Source organism: Tinamus guttatus, unplaced genomic scaffold (assembly GCF_059628265.1).
Source record: "Tinamus guttatus ecotype Peru unplaced genomic scaffold, ASM5962826v1 Tinamus_guttatus_pri_ptg000898l, whole genome shotgun sequence".
Taxonomy (NCBI): Eukaryota; Metazoa; Chordata; class Aves; order Tinamiformes; family Tinamidae; genus Tinamus; species Tinamus guttatus.
In genome coordinates this window covers 252,297-279,696 of record NW_028289432.1, presented here as the reverse complement: position 1 = coordinate 279,696, position 27,400 = coordinate 252,297, and the positions used below count along the sequence as shown (strand labels likewise).

The window sequence follows — 27,400 nt, the reverse complement described above, 5'->3', positions numbered from 1 at the left end:
CCTCCTACCAAAAAGTCTGTTTTTAAATGAAATCCAGCACATAACAAACACACTTAAGTGATTGGAATTCACTGGATTATCTTTTATAATGAGAGACTTGTTGTGTCAGTTTGCTCAGAAGTGAAGACTTAGAGGAAGTGCATCAAATATGAAAAGCTTAGTACTAATTGCCTAAATTGTTAGGCTAATGAATACATAATTGAAAGTACTGCTGTAATGTTCAGTGAAATGAACCGCATTTTTAATTATAAGACTCATCTAGACACAATACTCTTAAGAAAAGCAAATACAATTTAATATTGTGAGAGGCAGAATTCTATAGACATTGGGTGTTTTCATTACTTTATTGGATCTTTTTTTTTTTAACCAAAACTGTAGTAAGAGCACTTTCCTTAATAAACACATGTACATCACATAATCCAGTTAACGTCTTATGCCATCAGTGATGACTAAACGTATCGGAAGTTAATGTCATTTTGAATGACTGATGTGTACACTAAAGTAATAATAAAATATGAATTAGATTATTCAAGGAGGCATTGTCCTAATATGTTGTTTCCTGAAGGTCTAGTTAGAGTGTTTTGAGGATAATTTGAGTTCTGTCGAAGCCTTTCTACGAGCAGCAGATCTAGGATTCAATGGAAGCAAACCACTGTTCAGCTATCTGGACTTTTGCCATTTTATGCAAAATGGCCTGGAGAAGAGAAGGCTGAGAGGAGATTTGATTAACATGTTCAAGTACCTGAGGGGTGATTGTAGGGAGGATGGGGTCAGGCTCTTCTCTGTGGTGGCTGGTGACAGGACAAGGGGTAACAGGTATAAGTTGAAACACAGGAAGTTCCACCCCATGTGAGGAAGAACTTTTCCTGTGAGGGTGACAGAGCACTGGAACAGGCTGCCTGGAGAGGTTGTGGAGTCTCCTTCTCTGGAGATCTTCAAACCCACCTGGATGCCACCCTGTGCCACGTGCTCTAGGTGTCCCTGCTGGGGCAGGGGAGTTGGACTAGATGATCTCTAGGGTCCTTCCAACCTCAACCATTCTGTGATTCTGTGAAAATAGTACTCAAATTCATTGTATGGTAATTCAGTAATCACAGCCCTGCACAGCAATTACTGAATGATAGTAGCATATTACTGGGAAAGGCTCAGTCAATTGGTGGTTATATGTGGTAGTGAATTTTTATTGTATTATATAATTAGTTACATTTATTCAGATATTTTTTCCTCCCAGTATACAGACGTGATTTAGATACAACTAAACTGGAGTATGTCATTAGATGTAGGAGGGTAACAGCATGATTGTTTCAGAGAACACAGAAGTAGAGCTGCATGTATGTGACACTTAACCAACAGGAACTATTTTAGGGATATCACCTTATGGTAATAATGATAATTAATAAATGCATCTTTTCAGCAATCTGTGATATATTCTTTTGTTGTTTCATTTCCAAAGGACCTGCAAATACTAAGTTGACAAAATCAGCCTCTGTGCCTCCGGGACCTCCAGTGTATTTGGATCTGGTGTACATCCCTAACCACAGCAACAGCAAGAATGTCGATGTTGAGTTTTTCAAGAGGGTCCGGTCATCCTACTATGTGGTGAGCGGGAATGATGCTGCTGCTGAGGAGCCAAGCAGGGCTGTTCTAGACTCCCTGCTGGAGGGCAAGGCCCAGTGGGAGAGCAACATGCAGGTATGCTCTTCTCTCATGTCTCTGCCTGGAAATTAAAACCTCTCTGGGAAACAATTACATGAGGCAGGAGTGGACTGCGACTGCTCAGAGCAGGCCTTTGCTGACAGGCTGTCTTGTTCACTAGTGATGGGAGAGGATGCATGGGTGAAGCTTAGAGTGGATCTTACCTGGCAGTGCCCCCATTTCTGACTCTTCTAATCTACTCCTGGAGAATAAAACAGCAGATCTGACCGAGGTTTGCCTCTTCCTCACAGCAGTGGCAACACTCGCATGGTTTGATGCTGGGCACCATTCCTGCTCTGAAGCTTCCTGCTCAGCCTGTTGTCCTGGGCCTCTACCAGTGCTGCTGTCCCTTCTTAGCTAGCGAGCGCTGCAAAAACAACCACCAGGAGGGAGAGGAAGGGGCGGTTATCCACAGCGCATCACCTCCTTCCACTGCTCCTTCCAAATCATCCTCCTGATCTGCCCTATCATACCCGTAGCACTGATTCCAACAGCTGCGACCCTGAGCCTTCCCTCATCAGTCCCAGGAACATCTCAGAAGTAGCGTCTGCCCTTTAAACACCAGGGACCTCAACAAGAAATTTGAGGAAGGAAATGAGAGCGAAACGCAATCCAAAAGGGTTGGGTTTACTGCAGCATTTGGCTTAATTGAATCCAAAAGGGTTGGGTTTACTGCAGCATTTGGCTTAATTGAATCTGAATGCTGTTTGATCTTATTGCTCTAGCATACAGGATCCAAGTTTAGAAACCTTGCAGTCTGTAAACAGGAGAGAAAAAGTGAATGTCTCACGGTTTATACAGTTATCATGTACAGATGGAAACTTCACATACCCTGCTGAAGTAATACATAAATAAAAAATCTTTGTCATAATCTGAAGAGATATTAATGCAGACTGCTACCTCTCTGGAAAGCTACATCTCAGCACCTTACAGAAACAAGTTTTTCTTTTCCTTCTTTGTGGTTATTTTTATCCTATCCATGCAATTAATTATTTTCTCTTATCCATCCACCTATTCGTGTATTTGTTGCATAAAGATCCACTCTTTCCGAAAGGGAAATGCTTGCTGGTTGGGACTTCTTAAAAGATGTTTTTCTTATCTGTGTAAATTCCTCAGGAGTTCTCCTGTTTTGTGTTGTAGGTGACCTTAATCCCAACCCACGACTCAGAAATGATGAGGGAATGGTACCAAGAGACCCATGAGAAACAGCAGGACCTGAACATCATGGTTTTGGCAAGCAGCAGCACTGTTGTTATGCAAGATGAATCTTTTCCTGCATGCAAAATTGAACTGTAAGAACAAGACCATGCACCACAACATTAAACTTTGTTTCCAGAAATTCTTCAATTTGAAAATACCTTTTCTAAAAATTCAACCCATCTATTTCAACTGCTGACCTATATGCCTGCCAAATGCTATACTGTGTCAAGGTGATGCAAATATTTTTCAGTCTTTGCTGATTGCTAAGGGAAATAACAGTATTCCCATAGTAGGGTTCAAATTGCTGCGAAAAAAACAGATCCAGTTTCATCTCTGCTGAACATTTGGAAACCATGCACTAGCAACCCCAACTGACTTCTGCCAGGTAGAGGCATTTGCCCTCGAAAGAAACACACACACACACACACACAGAGAGAGAGAGAGAGAGAGAGTGTAATAAATAATTAGATCTGCATTAGTCTCGTGGCAATGGATGTATCACTTACTGCAGTCTGCTTATGCTCTAACATGAAAAGAAAGTTTTAAATTTATATCCATCTGAGCTATTGCAAAGGGGGTCCTTATGTTACAGAATTGTTAGCTGGAAAATAAAAGGAAACAGAATGTGGCTAGGAAGGGACATACAACTAAACACTCATTAGCATTTATCACACTTTAATTTGAACTCTGCATACTGACATGCCATAACAATTCTAGACCAAAGATGCAAGTAGTTTGAATCCCATTCAGAATTTGAAAACCTTTCTTTCCACATGCAGACATGTTGGTCTAAGGCATGCTCCCAGTGAAAATCCACCTCCCAAACTCAGAATTGACCAGTCCACATGCTTAAACACCCACATCAACAGTTGATTAACTGAAGCAAAATACCAAAGCAGTTGGGAGTACATACAGTAGACAATTTGCCTTAGAAAGTGACTTGAATGTACAAAGAAACTTGATGCACTTATTTTTTAATGTTGAGACAGCAAGTTTATAAAACACCTGTGCAGGATCATAGTTACAGCAGTAAAGAAGTGTGCGTGTGCATGTGCGGTACTAGAAGCCTATCTGACTGGTCAAACGTCTTGGTGCTATGAGTCATGTGTGTTAGTTGTGTGATCACTTGATGCACCTGGACGGCTCAACAAGGCAAGACAAACACTTTTTCTGAAAGCTTCTTTTGTACTCTGGAAGCAAGATTGAAGTGGTGTCCAGTATCAAAGTTGCAAAACTTAGCGAAACATTCAGGATGATGAAAAAGGTTATCTGCGAGTCTGTACAGTATTCAATCTTCCTTTGTCTTACCTTATTTTGTTTAATTTAAGAGTGAATATGGGAATAAATGTACAGATCCTTTTTTTTTTTTTAGTGCTGCGTGAACTTTTAATAGATGAATTTTTAACAAAAGTTTTCATTTACAGGAAAATGCAAAGAAAAAAAATTTCAGGTGAAGGCATTTTTTTTTAGTAGTTTTATAAGTTAACTGAATAATGCTGTTTAAGGTTCTGGTGAGAATGGATATTGCGGTAACATTTATTGAAAATAGACAACTGCCAATACCTTGGGGGAGGCGGGGGGCACCCTGGTGATAAAATTAGCCTCTTGATGATAACAGAAAATGGGATTTGAAAAGTTGATTGCCAAGTGTTTACAAGGGTGTAACCTAAATTCTCAACCCTTGTAAAGATCTTGGAATAAGTTGGAATAAGCAATGATCAGCTAAAACAAGTCACATCTCCCCTTCCCTTCCTTCTCCCCTTCCTTCTCCCTCCTCTTTCTCTCCTTTCTCTCCTTCTTTTCCTTCCGTCTTCCTTTCCACCCTCTTTAGCTCACTTTCAGAGGAACAGCATATATAACAGTTCCATGATTTAGGACAGTTTGGATTTTTTAGTCTCAGAAGCTTTATCCAAATTAAAATACTGTTACATTGTGGGGTGTTTGTGAATCTGAATATGACGAAGGTGTAAAGACCTCCAAGAGATACGTGCTTATCTCTATGATTCACCATTATGACTGGTATAAAGTTTCATGAAGTAGTGAATTATGACCTCGTTTTATTTTCTTTGCTTATAATTTATTTCAAATTTACATTGATAGCATTTTTAATAGGTATATGTTTGCACATTTTTATGAAGGTTTTTTTATACTGCTTTAGGGCCCTTTAAATATGGGCTCCTGAAGCCCATTTAATGCTGTGAATTACTGTTTGTCAATTGTTGGGGTTTTTGATTTATTTTAAATGTTTTCTTTTCTTAGGTATCTCTAGTAATGCTGTTTATTGCTATACCTTTTAAGTCCTTAAGGATAACTTAGAATGACTATGGCATGAAGACAGATGGAAATGTATTGTGAAAACAAGCATGTTGGCTGGGCTCATAATCATTTATTTAAAATCGCTTTTGTAATACATAGTCTTCAAAGTTACAGGCAAAATATTTGGCAGAATAGTTTTATTATTTCTACAATTCTGCTTTGTCTACTTACTTATATAGGTAAGATTTCAACTTTTTGAGTGGGTGGGAACAAATTTTCTGGTTCTCTGACAAATTGAAATAGTTTGTACCTTTGCTTTGGCAAAAAAAATCTGTTTTAAGTATAGCAGTGGTCCAGAGAATAATCTCGCTTATACTGCTGTAGATCAGCAACAACTTCACTGCAGTCAGCGAAGCTGCAGTTATTTGGTTCTACTGTAAATGAAATTTGAATCAAGCCTTAAATTTCCCCAAGTAAGTTTGTGATGGCTCAAGTATTTTTTTTTTAAAAAAAGGCAGTTACAGCCCATCTTAAGATGTACATTGATTTTTGCTGCTACAAAATTATTAAAAACCCAGTCATGATCTTTGTGCTATTACTATATTGCTTAATAAAATTCAATGAAGAATTAACTTAAGAGACCACATCCCACTCCTGAACTTGAACAGGGCCTCTCCTGCAGGCCTCAAAAAGTCTTGTGGTGGGCCTGGCTTCATTGACCTCTACTCTTCACGCCATCTTTCATAGAAATCACCTTTGTGGTTTTTTTTTTTTGATTACCTGACAAACTGTGGTGAATGGAGCTAACTGTATATAAATGTTTTTTTCAATTGTCTATGATAGCTTATGCATTTTAGGAGAGTCCCAGTAGTCAGATTTGCTAAGATTTAATCAACTTTTTAATTGAATTTTCAGTCCTTCCCACCACAAGCAAGTCAGCTCTGATGAGCGCTTATTGTGCATTTGGGACATTTCTGTCATTCGCTTCTCTTTGTTCATCTGTTGCCAGAGGTTCTTGCTCAGTGATGATGTTTTCAGAGAAATAGTAATTTTGTTGGTCTGGATTTATTAGAAAAGGAAAAAGTATAATGTTTACACTTGAAAGAAACTGTAAGATTTCATCTTTTCACTTAATAATTGAACAAAACACTAAAAGCAACTAGGGGTAAGCATTTCTTAGAATGCAATTATATTATTCACCTGGTTTAAAAATGTTTGCAATTTAAATTTTTGTTGTGGCTTTACAAAAAAATCTAAAAAAAAAATAAATAACAAAATAAAACAATAGCATAAAAATATTGAAAGAAAAAAAGAAGAAGAAAAAAGAAAAAGCTTCTCTGCACTAGACTAGCTAGGAGCTCCAGATGGCAGGAGCTACCTCATCAAGACTGGGCTGTAATCACAACTGTAAAAGAGCAAATCTGAAGTCTGCTTTCACACATTTGCATGCAGCCATTATCTTCCAAACTGTGGAAAGAAACAGTCTTGTTGCTGGCTGAGAAGCACCTCACACCTCCTCTCTCTTGTTCTGAATGGTGTTTGTGTCGGTCTGCAGCTGTGTATGGTATTATGTTTTATAATCCTGCATCACTTCTATCCACTCATATCTAATGTAGAAAATTAGTTTCCAGTGAAAGTAATATGTAGTGCTTTTATTATATTAGTGTGCAATATCCCCTCTTCCATTGAGGATATTTGATGTAAAGGAATCAAACTCAGTTCCACAATAAAATACAAAAGTGGTAAAGTGGCGTTGACATGTTCCTTGTCTTCGTGTATGCATGTATTTGTAAGTAAGTTTGCCCTTTCCTTCAGTCATGATTATCTAATATATGGGGTTTTCCATAAAAGATCAGCGACTCTGTTTAAATGCTAGGTAAGAACCAATCTTTGTTTAGTTATCAGGCAATAAATGGAGAAGATGACTTTTATCTTGTGGTATAAAACATTATCGTGATGTACCATGACATGGCTTTTATTTTTTGTTCTCATTTTTCTTTTCCTCAGCAGCATGAGGAAAAGAAAAAAAAAAAATGTTCAATAAGAACACCTCCAAAAGACCTGGAGGCTGTTTAATACTGATCTTTACTATTTTAGGGTTGGGAGGAAATGGTATTTTTCATGGTTCCTAGGGTGGAATTAGGAGAGATGTGAGGGTCCCTCAAGTCACGTGGGTGGTGGCACCCTGTCGTTGCAGCAAGGCCTACTTTGGCATCTGGGCAGGTTGCTCAGCTCCCACATGCATCCATCACGGCAGTCATCCCTGTTGTTACCGCTGCTTGGGTGCCTGCCTTTCCCTCGCACGTGAGAGCAGGCTGGGGTGGCCAAGGAGATCCTCCTCCCTTTCATTGTCTGCTTTCCTCAGATTCAGCATCTCCTGGAACCTGAGTGTCTCTGGGGAAAACCTGAATGCCCTTGGGTTACAGGAGGACTTGCTGGAGCCTTTTGACTGCAGTAGGAAATGAATCTGCTCAGTATCTTTCCACCAGAAATGATTTTTTCCCCATTAATATCAAAGACAACTAAAGAACAAAATCAGTAAGTGCTGCAAGCTGCTATAGCTGTGCTCACCGCTGCCTTCCAGGGACCCATGTGCCCTCTGAGCTACTTCTCTGCAGAGCTGCCAGTCCTGCTGTGAGCAGCTGGCAAGAGGGCCACAAAGAGTCACTGGGCATCTGCTGGCAACTTCCCTGGCAAAATGACTGTATCTGCCATGATCTACACATCATGCGGTAGCCTAGTCGTCACCTCTTCTTGTGAATGATGCAGAGAAGTGAAACCTCCTAACTGGTATCTCCTACTACCAATAAACCTATACATTGTGTACATTGATGTTATATCCTGTATTCCCATTACGGATCAGAAACTCATTTTAACTGAGCTTCGAGAAACGTCATGTTATCCCAACCCAGCTATATTACTTTCTTAGCTTAAACAGATGAATGTAAACTAAGCCACTAAGCCACTTAAATACTTAATATGAACCCCCTAGACTGCAAGTCAGTATTTCCAGCAAGTGTTTACAATTTCTGAAGATGTAATTATAGCAGTGGTTACCATGTGTATTAGAACGGGATAGGCTTGAAAGTTTCTTTCCAAATTCATTTAAGGAAAGAATTATCAGGAAAGGCAATAAACAAGATATATGGAAAGCTGAATTTTGTTTTGATAATCTAATGTGCATGTCAATGAGTCTCTAATGCAATTCCTGTGCCTGAGGCATCTGCAGTTTAGAGCATGCTGGGTGGGCTGTAGTTTAAGAGCAGCAACAGAGTTAGTGCTGTAAGAACTGCTAGCAGATCTGGGTGCCCACGTTGTAATTGCTCAGTGGGACATATGTTTCTGTGTGGAGAGACTTACCCAGAGCGCAGTTTTGTTGAATTTGTTTATTATCTTAAATGGCTCTTGAATTATTGCCTAATGGCTAATTCTTGGCTTATACTTAATTTCACATGGGTCTTACTTCAAGGAGTCGCTGTCCCAGGCTCAGGTTGTTTGCCACTTACGTCAGCAAGAGTTAGTTACTCTTCGGAAGTGGAAAAGTACTGTTCTCTAATACTAAGACTTCCTATGCTTATATTTCTGGCAAGTTAAGTTTATTTTCCACAAATGTGCTCAAATATTCACTAGAAATATATTTCCCAAAGTCCGATTAATATTCCTACTTAAGCAGCTCTAGTAAAGCCCCTGGCAGTACTTGCAGAATTGGATGCAGTTCAATGGGCTGCATCCTGCATTCCTGAAGCACAGAAGGGCCGCTCTGTTTTCATAAAACATGGCTTTGGATTTGTAAATATTGCAACAAGTAACTTTACTGACAGAAATGGGAACGGTCTGGAAGCCAACTCTCTGATATTCTTATATCTACTTTAGGCCTTGCCCTGCTACCCCCCAGAGGGTGTCACTGACTCCAACGGAGTGAGTTCTGATCCGTAACAACTCTTGCAAACATTTGGAGCAGTGGAAATGAAAACAGACCTAACATTTCACTTGTTCTAATGGCAACTATTTGGCCGAGAAAGTCTTAAAGCTTTTCCTGCCCTTGGTCCTCCAGACCGGCTCTGCTGCTGTCCTGTTCATCAGGCACAGCCACAGAGCGCCACAGCTCACTGGTTCTCCGGCCTTGGTGTGATCCTGTCAGGGATCGTTCAGGTGACAATCCTGGGTCCAAACTGAAGTTCAAAGCTGCTGGCTGCCTCAGAATTGCCGTTCCCCAGGGCAGCTGCAGAGGCGGTGCTGAAGGAGAAGGGCCCTGGCAGGGCAGCAGGGAAGGGCAGCAGGAGAAAGGGCCTGGCCATGCTGGAGTCCGGGCACTCCATGGATGCAGCCAGAAGCTTCCCCTCGTTCACACTACAGGGATGGCGCCACCACCACATCGCCCAGCAGATGGCACCTGACCTGGCTCAGCGCCCCGGCGAATTTTAGGCTGATAAGGGTCGGGTGTTACCCCAAATAGGCCCCTGCCTGGGAAAGGCTTCAGGCAACATTCGTTTGAATGGCAAGGGAATAAATATATAATTTTCCTCTTGTGAATAATGGATGATGACCTTCAGTGCCGCAGAAATCTTCTCTCAGAGACACTTTTGGGAGGAAGCATTGCATATTTGCTTACCTAATCAGCAGCATATTCTGTGTCTGCCAGGAACTGCAATCAGCAATTTGCTTTTTGCATTAGAGGGGCCAGTTTTAATCTCTGCAGCCCCGCTGGCTTCTCCAAGGCTGTCGCGGGGGCAAGGTGCTAGGCAGGCTGTAGTCACCTCATCTGCATGCACAGCTCTATGACCGTGCACGCAAACATACTCGCTTCCAGCACTGCAGGGTTTCTGTACCTGCAGCCACATAGGTGCTTAGATAATAAGTAGGGAAATTATTCAAAAAACTGTTATGATGAAAGATATGCTCCTGATTTAGAAGTAAACTGACAATGGAGAAACCACAGTAGCTTTAATCCAAATCGCAGCTGCAGTCACAAAATAAAACAGGATGTGAAGGACCATTTCTAGAGGGAGAGGTGATCCAAAAAAAGGAGAAAGTGTTACTACTGAGAAAGAGCTCAGTCTGTGCCCTCTAGGAAAAGCACTCTGACAGTCCCATCCACATGCGGAAACATCTAAGCAGCTGTCTGAAATGGTGCAGCAAAGAGCAGCAAGAGTTCAGAAAGCTTGAGAGTCTCTGAGGGAGCTGGCAGCAAATAAGCACCAGCAACCAGGACCAAGAGACAGAGCAGTTTTTGCAGGTGTAGAAAAATACAAAAATCATTTTCTTTATATGTGCACATACACACACAGATATAATTTTCCCTTGGTGCCCAGGCTCCTGTTTGAACAGCAGCTGATGAGAGGTGGTGTGTGGCTCCTGTGCAACCCTTCCAATCCTCACCAGCTGTATCCCTGCAGGTGGGGGCAATCACAGAGAGCACACAAACCACAGTTTTGACCTGTTCTGGCCCTCCATTTCACTCTGAGGATTTTCTGGGTGTTGTTTAAGCTCCTGCTAAGTGTAGCCCCCCCCCCCCCCTCCCAATTTGCATGCAAACTGCTCTGGTGGGCACTGTCATTGTTGTCATTGTTCAGGTCTGGAGCTGATCTTCCAATGCCAAGTAGATAGCTGCTATTACAGTCTTCCCAGAGATAAGATGCCAGGGCATTGTCCAGGTAAATGGTGTGTCAACAATGTTGAGACAAACACAACCCATAACAGTCTCGTACAACTACCCAGAAAATAAATGGGAACTACAATGTAGTATGAAGCTCTTTAGTGTTTGCAGAGGTGGTAGTGGATGTCTCCCCGTTGACCTTAAAAAAATGGAACAAAGAAGTAGTGCAAGTGAATTTCTAGCTTCCTTCCAGGGAGATATTTTTAGAGGCACAGCTAAGTGTCTGTGCACGTGCTAACTCTCTAAGCTAAAAGTCTTTAAAAATAGTCTAAAGTAAGGCTTCCAGCTCCACGTATAGTAGCATGATTCTTCCAAATGGGCTGGGAGCCCCCCCCCCCCAAAAAAAAAAAAAAAAAACAATACATTAATCCTCTTAGTGTCTGAAGTTCAGAGTAACCAAGGGATCTTTATTCTTTCCTGTGAGAAGTGTCTGGTGAAACAACTTGTGTTCAAAATTGCTCCGTCTTCCTTTTTCTTCTACCCTCAACACCTTTCACCACAGGCAAGCTGCTTTTTATGCCTTTGTTTCTTTGTGTTGTCTCCAGCCCATCCCCTGCCTGGCAGAAGACAGAAGGAATAGATATTATATACAGGATGGTGATTTCTAAACCACATGTACTATACTTCAGGAAATGGGCAAAATGGAAATAGTTCAATTTGTGTATAGCAAGTAGTCACATAAAGACATGTTTGCAGCAGGATTAAAATGAAGTATTAATAATGGTGAGCACTTGAGTTTATTAACAGAAGAATGTGCAACACTAGTCTGAATTCCAATGTTAAACCTGGCTAAAGCATCTGCTTCTGGCTTCCAGTTCCTGCTTAGCCTTCTCTCTGTCTGTCTGTCTCTCTCTCTGTCTCTCTCTCTGTCTCTCTCTCTGTCTCTCTCTCTGTCTGTCTCTGTGTCTCTGTCTGTGTCTCTCTGTCTGTCTGCCTCTGCCTGTCTGCCTCTCTCTGCCTCCCTCTCCCTCTCTTTGCCTCTCTCTCTCTGCCTCCCTCCCTCTGTGCCTCTCTCTGCGCCTCTCTGTAAGGAGTTCTTGCTTCCAATCCTTTAGCTTCTGCTCATATTTTGCAATGTCTTCCACTTCACATGCTGGCAGCTTTTCCTTGACAATTTGGGTGGTCAGGGTTAGGCTTTCAGATTCAACCTTGCCAAATGAATGCAGCTTAGAGTACAGCTCCTGTTATAAAAGCAGATTTGGTGAGGAAAGAGGAAAAAGAGACAGTCCGTCACAAAAATAATTGGCCAAAAAATACGTCCCTATAACAATTTGTGGTTGCTTTCATCTATCGTGCCAGACAACTATTTAGCAGAGTGTTTTGACAGTGGTAATGGATAACTTTTTCATTTCTTCAAATGTTCCACAATCAAGTCTTAATTGATCAATAAATATGAAATAAGGTTCATTTTAGTTGAGGTCTTCCCCCCCCCTCCAAGTTCAGTTACATGGCATAATGAAAAAGACCTTTTTTTTTTTTAGTTGACCGTTACCTATAACAAATATACTCTAAAGCCTTTCTTTGTGTGTGTGCGCGTGTGCATTAACTCAAAAGTGATGCAAAGATTTGCTCTGTGTTGCCTGCATTAGCATCCTTTTGAATAGATGCAAATGACTTTAAATGGTCTCTTGCTAATGGAATATTAAGCAGATCCCCTCAAGCCTCTGCAGCTATAGTGAGCCACTACCACATTCCATGGGATTTTTTTCCCCAACAAGTAATGTGATCTGAAGCTTGATTGTGCCTACACAGACTGTACAATAGAACTGAAGCAAGTAATATTTATTCAGGGATATTCTATGCTGGATTAGTCCACTGTAGCTAGGAGAAGTGCTTGAGGGAGGCAAGGGTGATTTTTTTTTTCTTGAGCTTTACAGATCTAGATTTTATGCAACATAAAAAAAATAATTCACTGAAGATGATGAATCATCTAGTGATACTATTTCTGACTTTCTGGGATCTTTAGCCAGATGCCTCACTAACAAACTGATTAATTACCTTAAAAGTGCAGATACACAGAGAGCTAGGGAGAATCTTCCTGGGGGAGGAAGATGACATGGCATGGGCAGAGTCTTTACCCCTTGCTCATTCATCAGATAGGAACACACTTTTTTGCTTGTTTCCCTAAATAATATATATATATATATTTTTTTTTCCAGGCAGAGCACTTTCAGAAGTGTATGAACTAACTAACTAGGTGGTCTAAAGAAAGGTACGTTCCATGCTGCTTTCATGGATGCTTTGAATAAAGCCTGTTTAGCGCTGCAGAATAATGGCAAGGGGGCATAGGGATAATGCACTTCCAAACAAAATGGCAATTCTGGGTGTGTCTGACATGAAGCCTTCCACCTCAGTTGCCACTGGAAGCACAGGTAGTGTGCTGTGTTCCTCTTACCCCAGCCCATGCCAGGAATCATGATCTGCAAGCGCTCTAACCACTTATCCCCTCAGCTTTTGCCTTGGGGAGCATCACAGCACACAGGAAACTGTAATGCCCCTTTTGAGACCTCTCTGATTCCCCCTGTCTCAGCCAAAACCACAGTCACTGTTTTGTTGGGCATTGCTAGGCCCAAGAAGGTTCAAACTGCAGAGACAGGAGATTACAGAAGGCTCTAAAGCGCCAGGCATGCAGATCTTGGTTTTTGGCTATGCCAGCTTTTTGATTTCATGTATAAAGAAAGAAAACAATGAGAAAAAGAAAAGGCTTTGAAGCTACTGGACTAAAACTGAACTTCATAATATTTAGGCATATTCATCTGTATTTTGTCTGAGATATCAGTGAGAAATATGAAAAGACAGTGCAGTTTGGGTCTAGGAAAGCAATGTAATTCCTGATAACTATCCTCATTCTTCTAGATTAAATACGTGCTTTAAATATAACTGTCTCATCATTCAGACTTTCCTTACAACCACTACTGAGGACGTGTGGATAAAAAGTGTACTGAACCTAAGCACTATGAATTTGAACCAGAAGAAATACAACGGGCTGGGAACTGGCACGACCTCTCTCCTAGACCCTTACTGGCACCACTTAACTCCTGCAATACTCCTTGCTCTACTGTAAAATATCAGTAAAGCTAATTTAGTAAGATGGCAAGCTGTACATTCTGAGGGTGCCAAAAGGGCACATTTCAAAGGCTAAATCATGGACTTCTGTAAGCAGACTCCAGGGCTCTGCATGCAGATGGTCAGCAAAGGAGCACTGCTTTTAGAGCTGGCATTTGTGTGCAGCTCAGTTCTTGAGATGAACCCAGCACTTACGAGATGAAATGCTTGCCCACTGATCACTGACACAGATGGAAGGAATTGCTTGAGGAATGTTATACTGAATAACAGGCCTAAGTATATGGTATCTGCAGACAGGTTATTACAACATGAATGACACTGTCAGACACAGAGTTCAAATTACAGCTCCAGAGCTTATCTAAAAAGAGCCAAATGCTCTCAAGTACTATTTCTTTTGTTGCAAAAGAAGGACTTGCTGCCTCTCATGCAACATTTTATTTGTTAGTTGGGCTGACATGTTTTCTTGCAGGTACTTCTACAAATGGCTGATCTTTTAGTTGAAAGTAGACATGAAGTTAAAATATGTGTACAAAAGCTGGGCATGTCATGATGTGAAGCAAACGGGCACATGAAAAATCCATCGAGTTACACTGTGAAGAAAGACATGGAGTGGAAAGGTGGTCTCTATACATATGGACTATTGACTAAGCCACGTGTATACTGCAAGAAGCATGAAAACAGTAATAGTGCCCAAACATGTGCACCAAGAGCACATATTTGACAGGTTAAAAGAATTAACTTGCCCTGCAAAAAATCATCACTAAAACCTAATCGTCTTCTCATTTTCATTACAGAGAATGTGGGTGGGTGGAGGGAGGGGGTAAAGAAAGAGTATTTTATAGTATTTATCCTCTATAGACTTTTTTTTTTGACCTGGATGTTATATGAGAGAGCAAAATAAAGATTTTCTGAGCTGTGAGGGATCAGTAATAATCCTAACCAGTTGTATAACTTGTGAAGGAGAACTGGTCAAACGCTTCTGTCTCCTGCTTGTACATGAGGAAAGACACGCTGGCTCATGCAAGACTGGACAAACTGCTTTACAGCAGCAGTCCTGCTTTCATTGCTGGTTACTTCATATGAGGGGTGGAGGGGCTGTGCTGGGAAAGTGGCTGTGAATGCCACCATCTTACCAGGTTGCTTCACAACTGCCACCTGCCTCAGAGCTGATGGATCTCTAGGCAACAGTCATCTCAGGTCTGTGAACTACACCTACTGTGTGAGTGTCCTGGGACTCAGCCAGAAGACTGGCTGCACATAGCATAATAGACGAGAGAGGGGTCAGAGGGGTTTTCTAGACTTAGTTGAAATGACCTGAGATCTCAGTTTTTCAGTTGCCTACATGAGAAGAATCTTGCTTATATGGAACTTACTGCTGGATACCTAGGCTTCACACTAGGGTTATGTCTTCCTTCCATTCAGACTCTTCTGGCAAAGTGTTAGAGCCAAGGCTGGATACTCTGGTTTGTTGGCCCTCTGTCAAGGCACTTGCTACTGAACAGTGTAATTCGATGGATTTTTTCATGTGCCCATTTGCTTCACATCATGACATGTTTTGAGCACTCTGAATTATCTTCTTTGTAGGCTAGACAATGAAAGACTCATGAAAATGCCTCACTCCTTCCTTCAAAGGGCAGTTGTGTTTATCCATCTGACAGCAATTCACCCGGGCATTAATTATCACATGCTGATCACCCACTGATTCCCAGAGACTTTAATTAAAAACTCCTAAGTGCCTCTGAAACAAGTTTAATATCTGAAGATTAGTGGTAAATAATTCATGTAAATAAAAATTGAAGAAGGGAAATGCGTCTGTTTATAAGGTAAAACCACAGGATGCTAGTGTTCTAGCTTCTAAATTTTCTTTAGAAGAGCCGTCTGTATCTAGAATAACTGTCCAGGGTTGTGACAGCAACAACAAAATGTGATATGCTGAAGAAAGAGCACTACTCCTAGAACTACAGCCCAGGTTAATATTAAACCTGGGCAATCTGACTTTCACACAGCACAAAATTGCAGACGATCGCATAAAATGGTCTCATTATACAGCTGTGCCTTAATAACCAACTGTTTGTATTCCACATTGTTAGCAGCGGTGTGAAGACTTAGGTAAGGCTATAACCCCTTTCTTTTATCACTAATTCCCCAGACTGAAAAGCATAGGATGCAACAATCTTAATGATAACATACATAAATGGACAATAAATTCATCTCATTCCCAGTACAATTTATTTTAATGAGCAAAAGCCTATGCAAGGTCAGATAATGAATCTGTAATGACATACCACTTTAGCAAAGAGGATTTGGATTTATCAGTTTGATGTATGAAAAGTGAAGATAAAATCCCAGCAGGCAGACAAAAGACGAGTGGCCTTGAGCATTTATTTCTTTGAAGGCTGCTTCCTGTTCAAGGCAGTAAAAATGTAATGTGACATCAGTTTCAAAAATGTCAGGTAGTGCTCCGGATGCACTGAAGGGGTTATTAGTCTACTAGCATGTTAAGAGAGTATATTTATTTACTGATACATACTATGGAGATCTACTACAGCTTAGTAATAGTTAAATGAAAGAAAATCTACCTTGAATCGGTTGTAGTAATCGGGTATTTTAGACTGCACAGTTTCTTCTGATTCTTCCCACTGTGGCTTCTGCTCTGCCTTCTCAGCTTCTTCTGTTGGTTCTGGATCAGGTTTTGCTTCAAGGGCAGACTGCAAGATGGTCTCCACAATATCAATCTGAACGATTGTGTTTGTCATCGTTAGCACAAAGTTTGGAAATACAATCTGAATAATAATGCTGTCACATTTACAAACAGCTCACAAGTTAACGTGTATTTTGAGGTTACTGCTTTATACGATAAAAAGAAAACCAAATTCTAAAAGGAAATAAGGAAATAAGCTTGCTATTGGAGGAAATGTGTTGTATACTGTACGTGGGTCAGACCAGCCCCCCCATCTCCTGTCAACAGTAAAACACTCTGCAACTCGGAGGCGACTGGTATTTGCATGTGTCAGGCATTAGACAAACAATCCCTCTTGGCCTGATATCTGGCCATAAATGCCAACTCTGAATGGTAGTTACATTGATAACAGCACTAGCTTGATATAGTTACAGATATATTACTTTTATTTTTTATATTTTATAAATTCAAAACAATATAATCAATAAAATCTGCAATAGGTCATCACAGTTCCTCTTCAGTGAAAATAAGCAGGAGAAAGCATGTTTTTAGCAATAATAAAATTAATTTCTGTCCATTGGATAATGGGGAACGTAGGCATGCATCATCTTGGTATAGGCTTTTATTTATTTATTTTTTTAAACCTCCAACATCCTTTTTCTCTTCATGTTACTCCCATGTTAAGATACTAAGAGAACCACCCTCTCCTATCTAATTGCAATTGTACCAAAATAATGCATTAGTGTCATTAAGATACTTGGTATATTATTTCCGTATGTATTATTGATACAGAAGATGGAATTGCTATATGGATATTGCTGCAGTTTTGGAAATAACATGATTTTTATAACTGAAATTAGTGAATGCATTCTACCTGCATTTTAAAGGTCAGCCTTTACTAATGTGAAGAGCTATTATCCTTCCGTGAATCCTAATTCTGCATGTTTATCAGTAGGATGAAATAACTGTAACCTTTGAACTTATGACACTTTCTGAGAAGGGGGGGGGGGGCGGGGGGGCGAGGAAAAAAAGGAATCTTGATACCTGTGGTTTCATTTTCCTAGCATAAATATATAATGCTTAAAAGAATAAAAAGGCTGATTTGATATAACAGATTTTTTTTTACACTGGAATGTATATCATACCACTGTTAATGATACCATAAAATATCTATCTATATATATTTATAATGAGGATACATATACAGATATATAAAATAAGCTATTAATAGTGAAATGGGATGAAAAAAGCAACGAAGCCCTAAATGTGTGCTTGCAAATACATAGTGTCTTATTTGGAGAGTTTCTCAGAGAATCCCCCCTCCCCTCAAATGTATGACTTAACTTACCTGTTTGCAGTTTAAAACAATATAGCACAACACTATAAAAAAGCTTCCATTGCATTGTTATGATAGTAATAGCACAGGGAAGAGAAACAGCTAGCCAAAGGTACATGACTGCTCAAAGTCTGAAGGGAAGCAAGGTGGCTCTCCACAGGTGCCAAATCACTTGAAAATGCAGACACCAAAACTGCACGATTATGAAAGTTTATCCGAAACTTCTCTTTTAGATAATGCAGTTTCTTCAACCAGAAGATAAAGCCACATTTTGAAAAAGAATAAGTGTGCAAAGCAGGATAGTGTGTTTTTTCAAATGAGACTGCTGTTGTGCAGGCATGCATGGTCATAGTGGTTTCTGTGTATCAAGGCCATGACATGGATTTACAAGAACTGCAGAGTGGTCTATTTAGCTTCACCCACAGAGGCCCAGAATACTACAGGAAAAGGAGGTTTATGACACCTAAGATTGTTTCTATCCTATCTGCTAGCAACCTCAGTGGCAACTGAATGACCCCCAGTATTGACCTGGTCAGTGCTATTATTCCTTCACCCTTGGGAATATTGTATTTTAGTTTGAGGTAATCATTAAAAATATCTGTACAGATTTTTTAATAGTAAGCTCTTAATGAGCATTTAGGTAGAAAAGACCAGATGATGCAAATCAATATACTGCAATTACTTTATACTAAAGAAGGATATGGGCTAACATATTTTACTTTTTATTTTTTTTTGTACTGGAGTCACAAAAATGCTTTGGAGTAAAATCCTTTTTGTTAATGTCAAGATCTCTGGTCCTGGTGAAGCTTTCATGACTTGCACTGTTGTTTTAACGTTGCTACCTAAAATCTAAACCAGGCCAAAAATCTTTTCGGGGAAGTTGTAACAGTTTCAGGTGGTTGTAACAGTTATTACCTTTTGGACACTAATACTAGTTTTGTATGGTGACACTTGCAGCAATGAGTAATCAGTAACAACCTTATTTCATAATTTCTTGAATGACAGATAAGATTAAAACCCTACAGCTTACTGAACAGATAAGAAGTGTGTCTGCCAAGAAAGCTTTGGTAGGTTTTACTGTAGATCACTATTTCACTGCATCAGTACAGACACAGAAGGAAGAAACTAGATTAGATCTGATTCACCACAGAAAGACCCAAACTAGTTTCAGCACTAGGATGTTTGTCTGCAATCCAGAAGGTTGTCTAGGGTTTGTAAGCAGAAGTAATGCTCAAATGTCAAGTCCTCCAAAATAGCTAACTGAGAAGTCTTCTGGCTTTCTTTCTGTTAAACACCCATACAAATAGTTCACAAATAGTGGTTGGTGAGCTCTCTGTCTATGGTCCTTGGGGTGCTCAGCTGTGTTCCCCAGAGTTGTGTCATACGTCAGACAACAGTTAAGTACTTATTAGAAAGAGAGATTGAGCTCTTTGAGCTATTCCCTATGGCGGGTAGAGCACTGCTTCCTTCCTTGCCTTCTCCAGTATTGCACAGAGCTGCTTCGGAGGAGGGAATGCCAGGAGAGCCTTCTGAGCAGTGCCCTAGCTCCTGGATAGCAGGGAGAGGACATGAGTGTCCTCTTCCTCATCCCTTCAGCCCTGGGAAATGCAAAGAATCTATGCCTAGTAGTGGTACTGGCAAAGGAAAGACCCCCATTAGCAGACAGCCCTCCAGTAAAATGTACCAAGAAGGGAAGAAGAGCATCAGTGCTGTTTCTGTGGGCCAACCCATGCGATGGTGCTTTGCTAAGTTACTCTGTCTATGCTGGCTGGTTCCAGGCACAGCCTGAAGCCTAGAGTACTCCTAAGCATCAAGTCCCTTAGTCAGTAATGACCTTGCAAACAGCCTTAGTTCATCCATGCTCCCCATCTGACAGCACCAGAGCCCTTCTAGAAACCACCCTGCAGCACCTTTGGACTATCATCAGTCAAGACAGGGCACCACCTCAAGGGCACATGCTGCAGGCATGTAGCCAGGCAAGACAGAGAGTGTACCATTTCACCCTCACTGCTGTGTCTCTGAGCAAGCCCCAAAGCTTGGGCAACGAAAGAGTCTCCCCAACCTCTGCTATACTGAGCTCAGCTTATTCTAGACATTTTCTTGCCTAGACACAGAGTCAGTGCCTAGGTAAGGAGGCTCAAGAACATGCTATAATAGCTTGTGGCAACAGCGGGTGCTCATGCCCAAGGAACTGCTAGTAAATATCACTGCTGCCTTGAGAACTGAGGCAATGGTTCTGTTATAAATGTTATTTCTTCCCCCACCCTCCCAAGACCTTTGAAAAATTGCTGGCTCTGGAAAGGCTTGGTATCTTATAATTAGCAGGGCAGGGAATTAATGGGTCTCACTGCAGTTAGGCTTATAAGAAATTCTTTCTGTTAAGTTTCTTACTGTCCTAATACAGTTTCTTTGCAGATTTTGCTGTCCCCTGGTAAGGAAGCTACATTCTCCATCACTTGCAAGGCTCTACTCAAGTATCCAGGTGTCCACATCAGTGGCATTAGTTTGTATACAGCTCTTAGCCCTTTATTCAGCTCGATTTTCCCCGTGAAGAAGCAATACTTTGATGTTAGTATTTCAACACTTCTTGAGTCTTAAGGAAAGGTTGGCACTGCTTTTTAAAAAAATGATAGCGAGTTTCTTGACATCTGTGGTTAAAAACAACTTTTCTACAGAACTGCTATTACCCAGGGAAGTATTAAACAATATAGCTTACAGATGGAGATATAAAGACAGATATTAAATCTTTGTGTAAGTGCCTTTTTTTTTAACCCATCTTCAGGACTATTACATATTTTTTTCTGTCTTTGTTCAAAAGGAAAAGAAATGTGGCCAGGTTGGCAAGACTGTATGAGACTTACAGCAGATGCTCTGGCTATTTGTACAGATCAGTATTCTTATTTCTAGCTGGAGTTTCCTGGGAGGAAATATTGGAGGTCTGACTGAAACTTTGGTTTGAATTTAGGATGCTGTGCAACAAGGTTTTCACCGACTTTCACAAGAACTGAGATACGCAGCACCATTGACAATGTGGATTATCTACAGGAAGATGCTAAAGAACATGAAACACTTGTTCTACACACAGAAGAAATGCACGTCACATGCCAGTTGGTAAGTACTGTTCTATAATAACCGTCACTGTGAGCTCTTGATTTTGTCACTGTGGGTGTAACAACACGACTCCAGTGTAGCTTAACTAAGTCACGGATCTGAGTTCTCAATCTGATTTGTACTCTGGCTGTAATAATGCAAAACCATGAAAACACACCTTGTTCTTCTTTATACGAAAGAGAAGAGTTCAGGTAAAGCAGGGTAGTAAGTGCGCAGACACAGATTAGGGGCTTTAGCTAAAATAAAAGAGCTAAGGTGCTTACTCTACACTGTGTCTGTAGACATCTTTCACTCTTACAGAGGTCAGCTCCATTAGCGTTGGCAAGACTGTGAAATGCGTGACATAACAGTAAATAGCTTTTGATCTACTGAATGTCAATGTCATGGGACAAGTAATACTGCTCTCAGACAACAGTGAAGTGCATTGCTGAAATCAGCCACTACTCAACCAATCTATATGACATAAAAACATTCCAAATTGAATGCCAAGTGGGGAGCAAAGCTCCTCTATCTGTATCAGTATCTCCACAGGATGACAAACAACAGCCGTATGAAAAATCCACTTTCAATTTAGCTTTCATATTTATCTTCCTTCTTGACTATGTGGTTTTGTGTTACAGTCATGATAAATTAGAATCAGCATCCTTATTCTGCCACTACACATTGTATTTTGAAGCTATGTTTTAAGAACATGACCACTTTTTATAACCATCAGAAACATCTAGAATAAAATATAATGCAACAATGAAACAATTGCATAATGATTAATTCTGAATTAATTATTTTCAAATAAATACTTGCAGGGAAGGACAAAAACGTCTCAGCACCGTACTCCTCTAAAGGTTAAAAAAAAGTTATCTAAGTTTAAGAATTACCAACCCCTTCTCCCAGTTTCTTCCCTCCTCAATTCTGGACATATTATCATCTAATTGTTCTTTAATATGGCTTATCATTAGCAATTGGGGCTCTACAATAGTTACAAAATAAAGGTACTGCTGTTAACAATGGAAACGCTTGTGTTGCAATGAGCGGTAAACATTCTAAAAAATAGTGTTTTTCAAGCTGTGGTCTCTGAACGTTTGGGGTTTTAGGATTACTTTTAGAAGCTCACAAGTTGTAACTAAACAAACAAAAACAACAACAACAACAACAAGACCGCAAGCAAACAGAACAAAAACAAACAGAAAGAGAGAGCCTATTGTCCATAATCTTAAAACTGTCTTATGGGATTCCATATTTTTGTTTTCAGAAAACACGGTTAGTCCACAAACAAACTCTACGGTTCTGTAAGAATGTCTCCCTCCATTCAACAGCCAATCCAAACTTGCGGGGAGCCCTGAATGAGCTTGTGGAACAGTGTGATAAAGGGCATAGCATTCAAATCGGTACTAACATCCCAGCCTTACAAAATAGATTCAGTTTCAGTATAGATTTCAGATTCAGTAACTCTGAAATTGTTCCTTCTACTATTTCTGCCTTTTTTTTTCCCCTTAGTCTTTTCTTGATTACATTTTAATACAGCAAAGATACCAATTAATTCAGCCAGCAAGGACAGTAATGTGAAAAGATGACTGTGAGGGAGGTAAAGCTTACCAAGGAAGGCATAGCCATACAGCTGGGAGCTAAACCCCACGGTGCTTGTTTGCTTTAGACCAGCGAGCACCAGTGACGTGCCAAGATTTCTTTCCTCTTCCCACTGCAAAAAATGTAAACCAAGTAAGTTTTGCTTGACAAACAAGAATTGGCAGCAATCAAAGATAGCACATGCGGCTTCTGTTGGACTTTTTAATAACAAAGATTCATTAAACATGTCGAGTGTTCAGAGCTACAGTATCAGTCTACACTGAGGAACATGTATGCTGAGGAACAGTATACTTATATGCTGAGGAATAATTCCTTTTGGAAGACAATAAACTGTGAGCAGCTGAAAGTCTGCATTGAAGTCAATCAGTGTGATTCCTGTGGGATAAAGATTTACATTGAATTTACAGTGGTCAAACTCTGCCTCTGCGCTGTAAGTCTTACCAATTGCTTCACGCTAAATCTGTTGAAAACAAAACTACATGGCTTCTCTCCTGGAAGCACTTTTTTGAGTATGTGGTGATTAAATGCAAGCTACACTATTTTTCACTGGAATAGGAAAATACTGACAGAAGAATATGCTGCCAGGGGCTGCTCTGTACCAAAACCTGCACCATAAAAGTAATATATGCAACTGGCCAAGACCCCTGCGTGTCCACTTAGCAATGGCCTGGTATTAAGAGTACAACTGTCCCTCCGCATAGAACGAAGTAGCAGCTCTGATGGCTGAGAAGGGACCCAATGAGTAAGTAGACTAAAACCACGGGAGTGGTGTGGATTTTGCTTGGCAGTGGAATAGAACAGTACATTTCTCAAGGCCACAGAAACATTGATTTCAAGAATCTGAAGTCTCTTCTCAGTAAATGGAAGTGACTAAACAAATACCATTGCTAAAAACATAGTGAAAAGAAAGATACAAATGGCAAGAGAAAACTTCCTGGGGAGAGCCAAGACCAGTCTGAGTTTATGCAGTGTTCAGAGTAGTAAAAAAGTGGAAGGTCTCTATAACCAGGGCTGTGCACAATCTTTTTTTATTACAACTGCTGTTGGTTGAATGTCCCAGTCCCAAGGTTTAGCTCTAAAAATTAAAATACATGGTAGCAGTCTGCTGGACCCTAAAGCCATAAGGGCTGCAGTGTCCTGTCTGCAGCAGGACACTGGTTACTGATCTTGCAACCTTGGAAAAAAGGAATGGGGATGGGGAAGGTGTTCAGTGTCAGTGAGCAGGTCTCCTTCCTTAATCAAACACAGAACATACTGGTACTGAGTGTTACAAGGTTCTCAGAGTCAATATTGAAATGTTTTGACCTGACACAAGCAAGCACTCAACTTGATGCTAGCAGAAAAGGTACCAAACATACTTCAATAATCATAAAAAGAGTTGCAAAAAAAAACCCCAAACCCTTGCATAAGGGGGACTACACAGCTTATCTGGAACACATACAGTTCTTTGTGGATAAACAACTACACTTTCTTAAATCTTGCTGACTTGATCATTACCACAGCAACCCAGGTCCGCTCATTCTGAGGAAACAAACTTAGAAGCTTCTCTGAGTACTACACTTACACACGCAAACACATGCAGTGCCAATTTAGTTATATTGTGACTTAGGGGGAAAAAAAGCAACAGAAGGAAAAATTGTAACTAGACAAAATTCCTTATGATTTCAGCATCCCTAATTTAAGTCATCTATGGCAGCTGTATGAGCTGTTCAGTGGCTCACACTAGCAGGCTTCACTGCTGTCAATGCCAGAGGTCAGGAAAGAGAACAGCTCAAACAAAAGCAGTTTTCAAAAGACCCTTGGCACTGAGTTACAAGACAAGCAGATGCACCTGTTTTGAAACACAGAAATCTAAGCCAGTGTAATGGAAAGAGTTGGAGCCTTAAAATGTCAAGGCTTCATAGTATTTACTTGTATGTCTCAAAGTTCACATCTGGAGGAAAGACACTTGTAAAGGTAATATTCAGCTCGATCCACTTCCTCTTGTGAAAAAATGTTGTCAACAAACTGATTGAAAAACAAAAAGTATAGGCTTCAGCAGGAGCATTCACAAAGGATATTAGAATAAAATGCCACTTGAATAAATGGAGTACATTTGTATTGCATATTTAAGTGCTTGGATAGTAATGGAGGTCTTCAAATCTTTGTTTACTACTAGTCAGGTTTCTCTAGCATTGCTAAAAGTAAAATCTTTTAAAAATGATCTGGAAAAGGTCCATATCTTACAAATATGGAAACCATCTGAGAATTATGTCCATATAATCCAGTACCATTTATCTGTCTTGCCTATTCTGAAGTACACAGGGGCAATACTATCTTGCATCTTGTATTTCACTAGTCTCAGTCTTACCTAGAATCTCTCAGAGCACAAATAAATAACAGTATATATATAAAAAGAATATAGCCTCCACAGGGCTTCAAGTACAACTTTCCTCCCTTTAAATCCTCATCTACACCAGGCAATGTTATTAAATTTTCAGTGCTACCAAATGTTTAAATCAAAGCAAAAATTTCAACCAGACTTTGTCTTATGTTAACAATGAATCCTGTTTTCCTGTCGATTTAACTGACATGAGCATAAAGCTGCTGCAACACTTAACAGCCCCCCCCCCCCCATAAAATGCCTTTAGCTTGGAATATATAAACAGCAGGATCTCAAGATCAGTGTTTCTCTTTATCCTAAGAGGAAGATAAAAAACAGTCGTTCCAGATGATTTGCTCTCCAGATTCTTCATTCTCCTCACACACTGTCTATGTGTAGATCTCATCTTTGAGCATGGCAATAGCATGCCTGGGAGCTTTATTGGTATTTTAGAAAATGAGAATCTTATCTGTGAGCTACAGGTATTGGGAAGTGTCTGGTATTGGGCTATTTGAGTGTCTGGAAATGCTACCTTTCAAGAAAACAGCATTAGCCCAATGCAGGACTATGAGGAAGAAAAGGAATAAAACTGATTAAAGAACAAAAGGGGAGAGGAAAATCCATTTCCCTTGTGGACAGTATCTCAGAAGAAACGATCGACAATGTTTGGTGACGGTAAAAAACGTTCTACAATTCTGCAGTTACTGGTACCAAGTACTGTAATTGCCACTGGTGGCAAGGGTGGCGACTCAGCTTTTGGGGATAATTTAAATTTGATTTTAAAAATGTCATGTTTATTTTGCTTTCTCAGTAAAACAACAACAACAAAAATTACATAGAGAATTTCAAAGCACATATTGCATCTCTGCCTTCACTTCCCAGATTAAACTATCCAAAGGATGGCTCTGGTTACTAATTCCAGTTAAGAATAACCAATGTCAGCATTTGTCCTGCAAAGTCTGCTGAGGTGAGGAGAGAAAACTGCAGAAGCAAAATGTAATCACCTCTGCCTTATTCCCAAAGGAGCCTGGAAGCACCGGAAGATGCGCACAGACAGGCAGTGTGCTAATTCACTGCATTCCCTTAGCAGGCTGGGTTCCTATGAAGTGCCTGAGGGCACGGGGTGTTAAAGCTCTTACTGACAAAGACAGAAACCATAAGAGAGCAGGGAACATATATTATGAAAATACATAGCCTAGTAACACAGTGAGGCTCCACTTTGCTGAACACCCCGAACAGAAAAATAATCTATTTCCTTTTTGAAGAGCCTACAGCCCAGTTACTAACTAATGAGCACAAAGTAACTATAAAGCAGTTTTACACAGCAATTTAACAGTATAACAAGACATTTACTATGCCCAGCAGAGGTGATATCATTTATCCCCTCTGAGCTCTCTTTCATAAGCATTCTATTGTCATATCCTATTCCTATCACTTTATGACTGGAATTTATTCCTTACCCGGGCTATTGTCAAAGAGCTGACAGGCAGCTTTCTCTCATAGGTCCTGTCCATTAAGGTGGCCAATTCAGCTGCAGGAAACAGAAGGGAAAAAAAAAAAAAAAAAAGAATGTTTAATCAGCTGAGATTATAGGAAAATCTATTGAGCTATCATATAACTTAGAATAGACACTATATCCATGAAGTTTAATGTGGGGTTCCCTAATAACATCTTCTGTAGTTTTCATTCAGAAATTGTATAAAAACAATACTATCAGTTACTGTTTTATTATTTGTCAAATATTTGAACAGAAAATATTGGAGGGATCTTTCAACATGATGATTTTATACTACAGCTAAAAAAAAGAGTAGTTATCTTGAAAATTCACACTTCCTTTCAAGCTTAGCATTTGCTAGATAGTGCTTTTGGGGTGGTTTTCTCCTTCATTTTATGGTAAAACAATAAAACATAGAAACAAGCAGTACTGTTCTGATAAACCCCGCAGACACAAACAGCAATCCAAAGAAATCCAGTTAATCAAATTGGGCACTGGCCTAGTACCTTATTAACTTTATTGTTTTATGTTCCAGCAGTCAGATAAGAATAGCAATTTTACCACGCAGGAAGTTTTTGACCGTTAAACAGGTAGCCAAACGTTGAATTTAATGAATACAATTTGGAGTTTTATTTTTGCATTCTTCCTGGAAGACAATGATGCCCAGGAAGAATAAGCTGTTGGCTGTAAGCTTAGTGTCAGCTGCGTGCCTTGCTGCAGAGACGCATGCTCATGGCACTCCAGCTGTAATATTTAGAGCCATCCATCAAGCCCTGCACCTTCCAGCAGTAGGGACCCTAAGTATTCTCCCTGCATCCCTAGCACCTCCCTTTGCCCTTTGCTTATGGAGACTCCAGCTGCTTTTGATGCAGGAATGGCCTCCTTTTACACCTCCAGATGAGCCCCATTGGTCATGCTAGAACTGCTGGGCTGGTGAGCTTTGCAATTCATTTTCCACA

General features: G+C 40.3%; 1 protein-coding gene and 1 long non-coding RNA gene across 2 annotated transcripts in view; one reads left to right on the top strand and one right to left on the bottom strand.

The window, feature by feature from the left end:
• The window catches only part of LOC104580202 (microtubule-associated protein 1B), a 42,815-nt gene extending 38,499 nt beyond the window's left edge, over nucleotides 1–4,316 (top strand). Inside the window, exons 6-7 of the mRNA XM_088537922.1 lie at nucleotides 1,454–1,692; nucleotides 2,836–4,316. Coding sequence (XP_088394048.1) covers nucleotides 1,454–1,692; nucleotides 2,836–2,991 — 395 coding nt within the window. The 3' untranslated portion in view covers nucleotides 2,992–4,316. The remainder of the gene's footprint in view (nucleotides 1–1,453; nucleotides 1,693–2,835) is intronic.
• Nucleotides 4,317–11,863: 7,547 nt separating this feature from the next.
• LOC104573378 (uncharacterized) lies at nucleotides 11,864–20,436 on the bottom strand. The gene is made up of 3 exons (XR_015914103.1): nucleotides 20,292–20,436; nucleotides 16,453–16,608; nucleotides 11,864–11,988 (listed from the first exon to the last, which is right to left on the bottom strand). It is a non-coding gene; the product is annotated as an uncharacterized LOC104573378 (long non-coding RNA).
• Nucleotides 20,437–27,400: the final 6,964 nt, after the last annotated feature.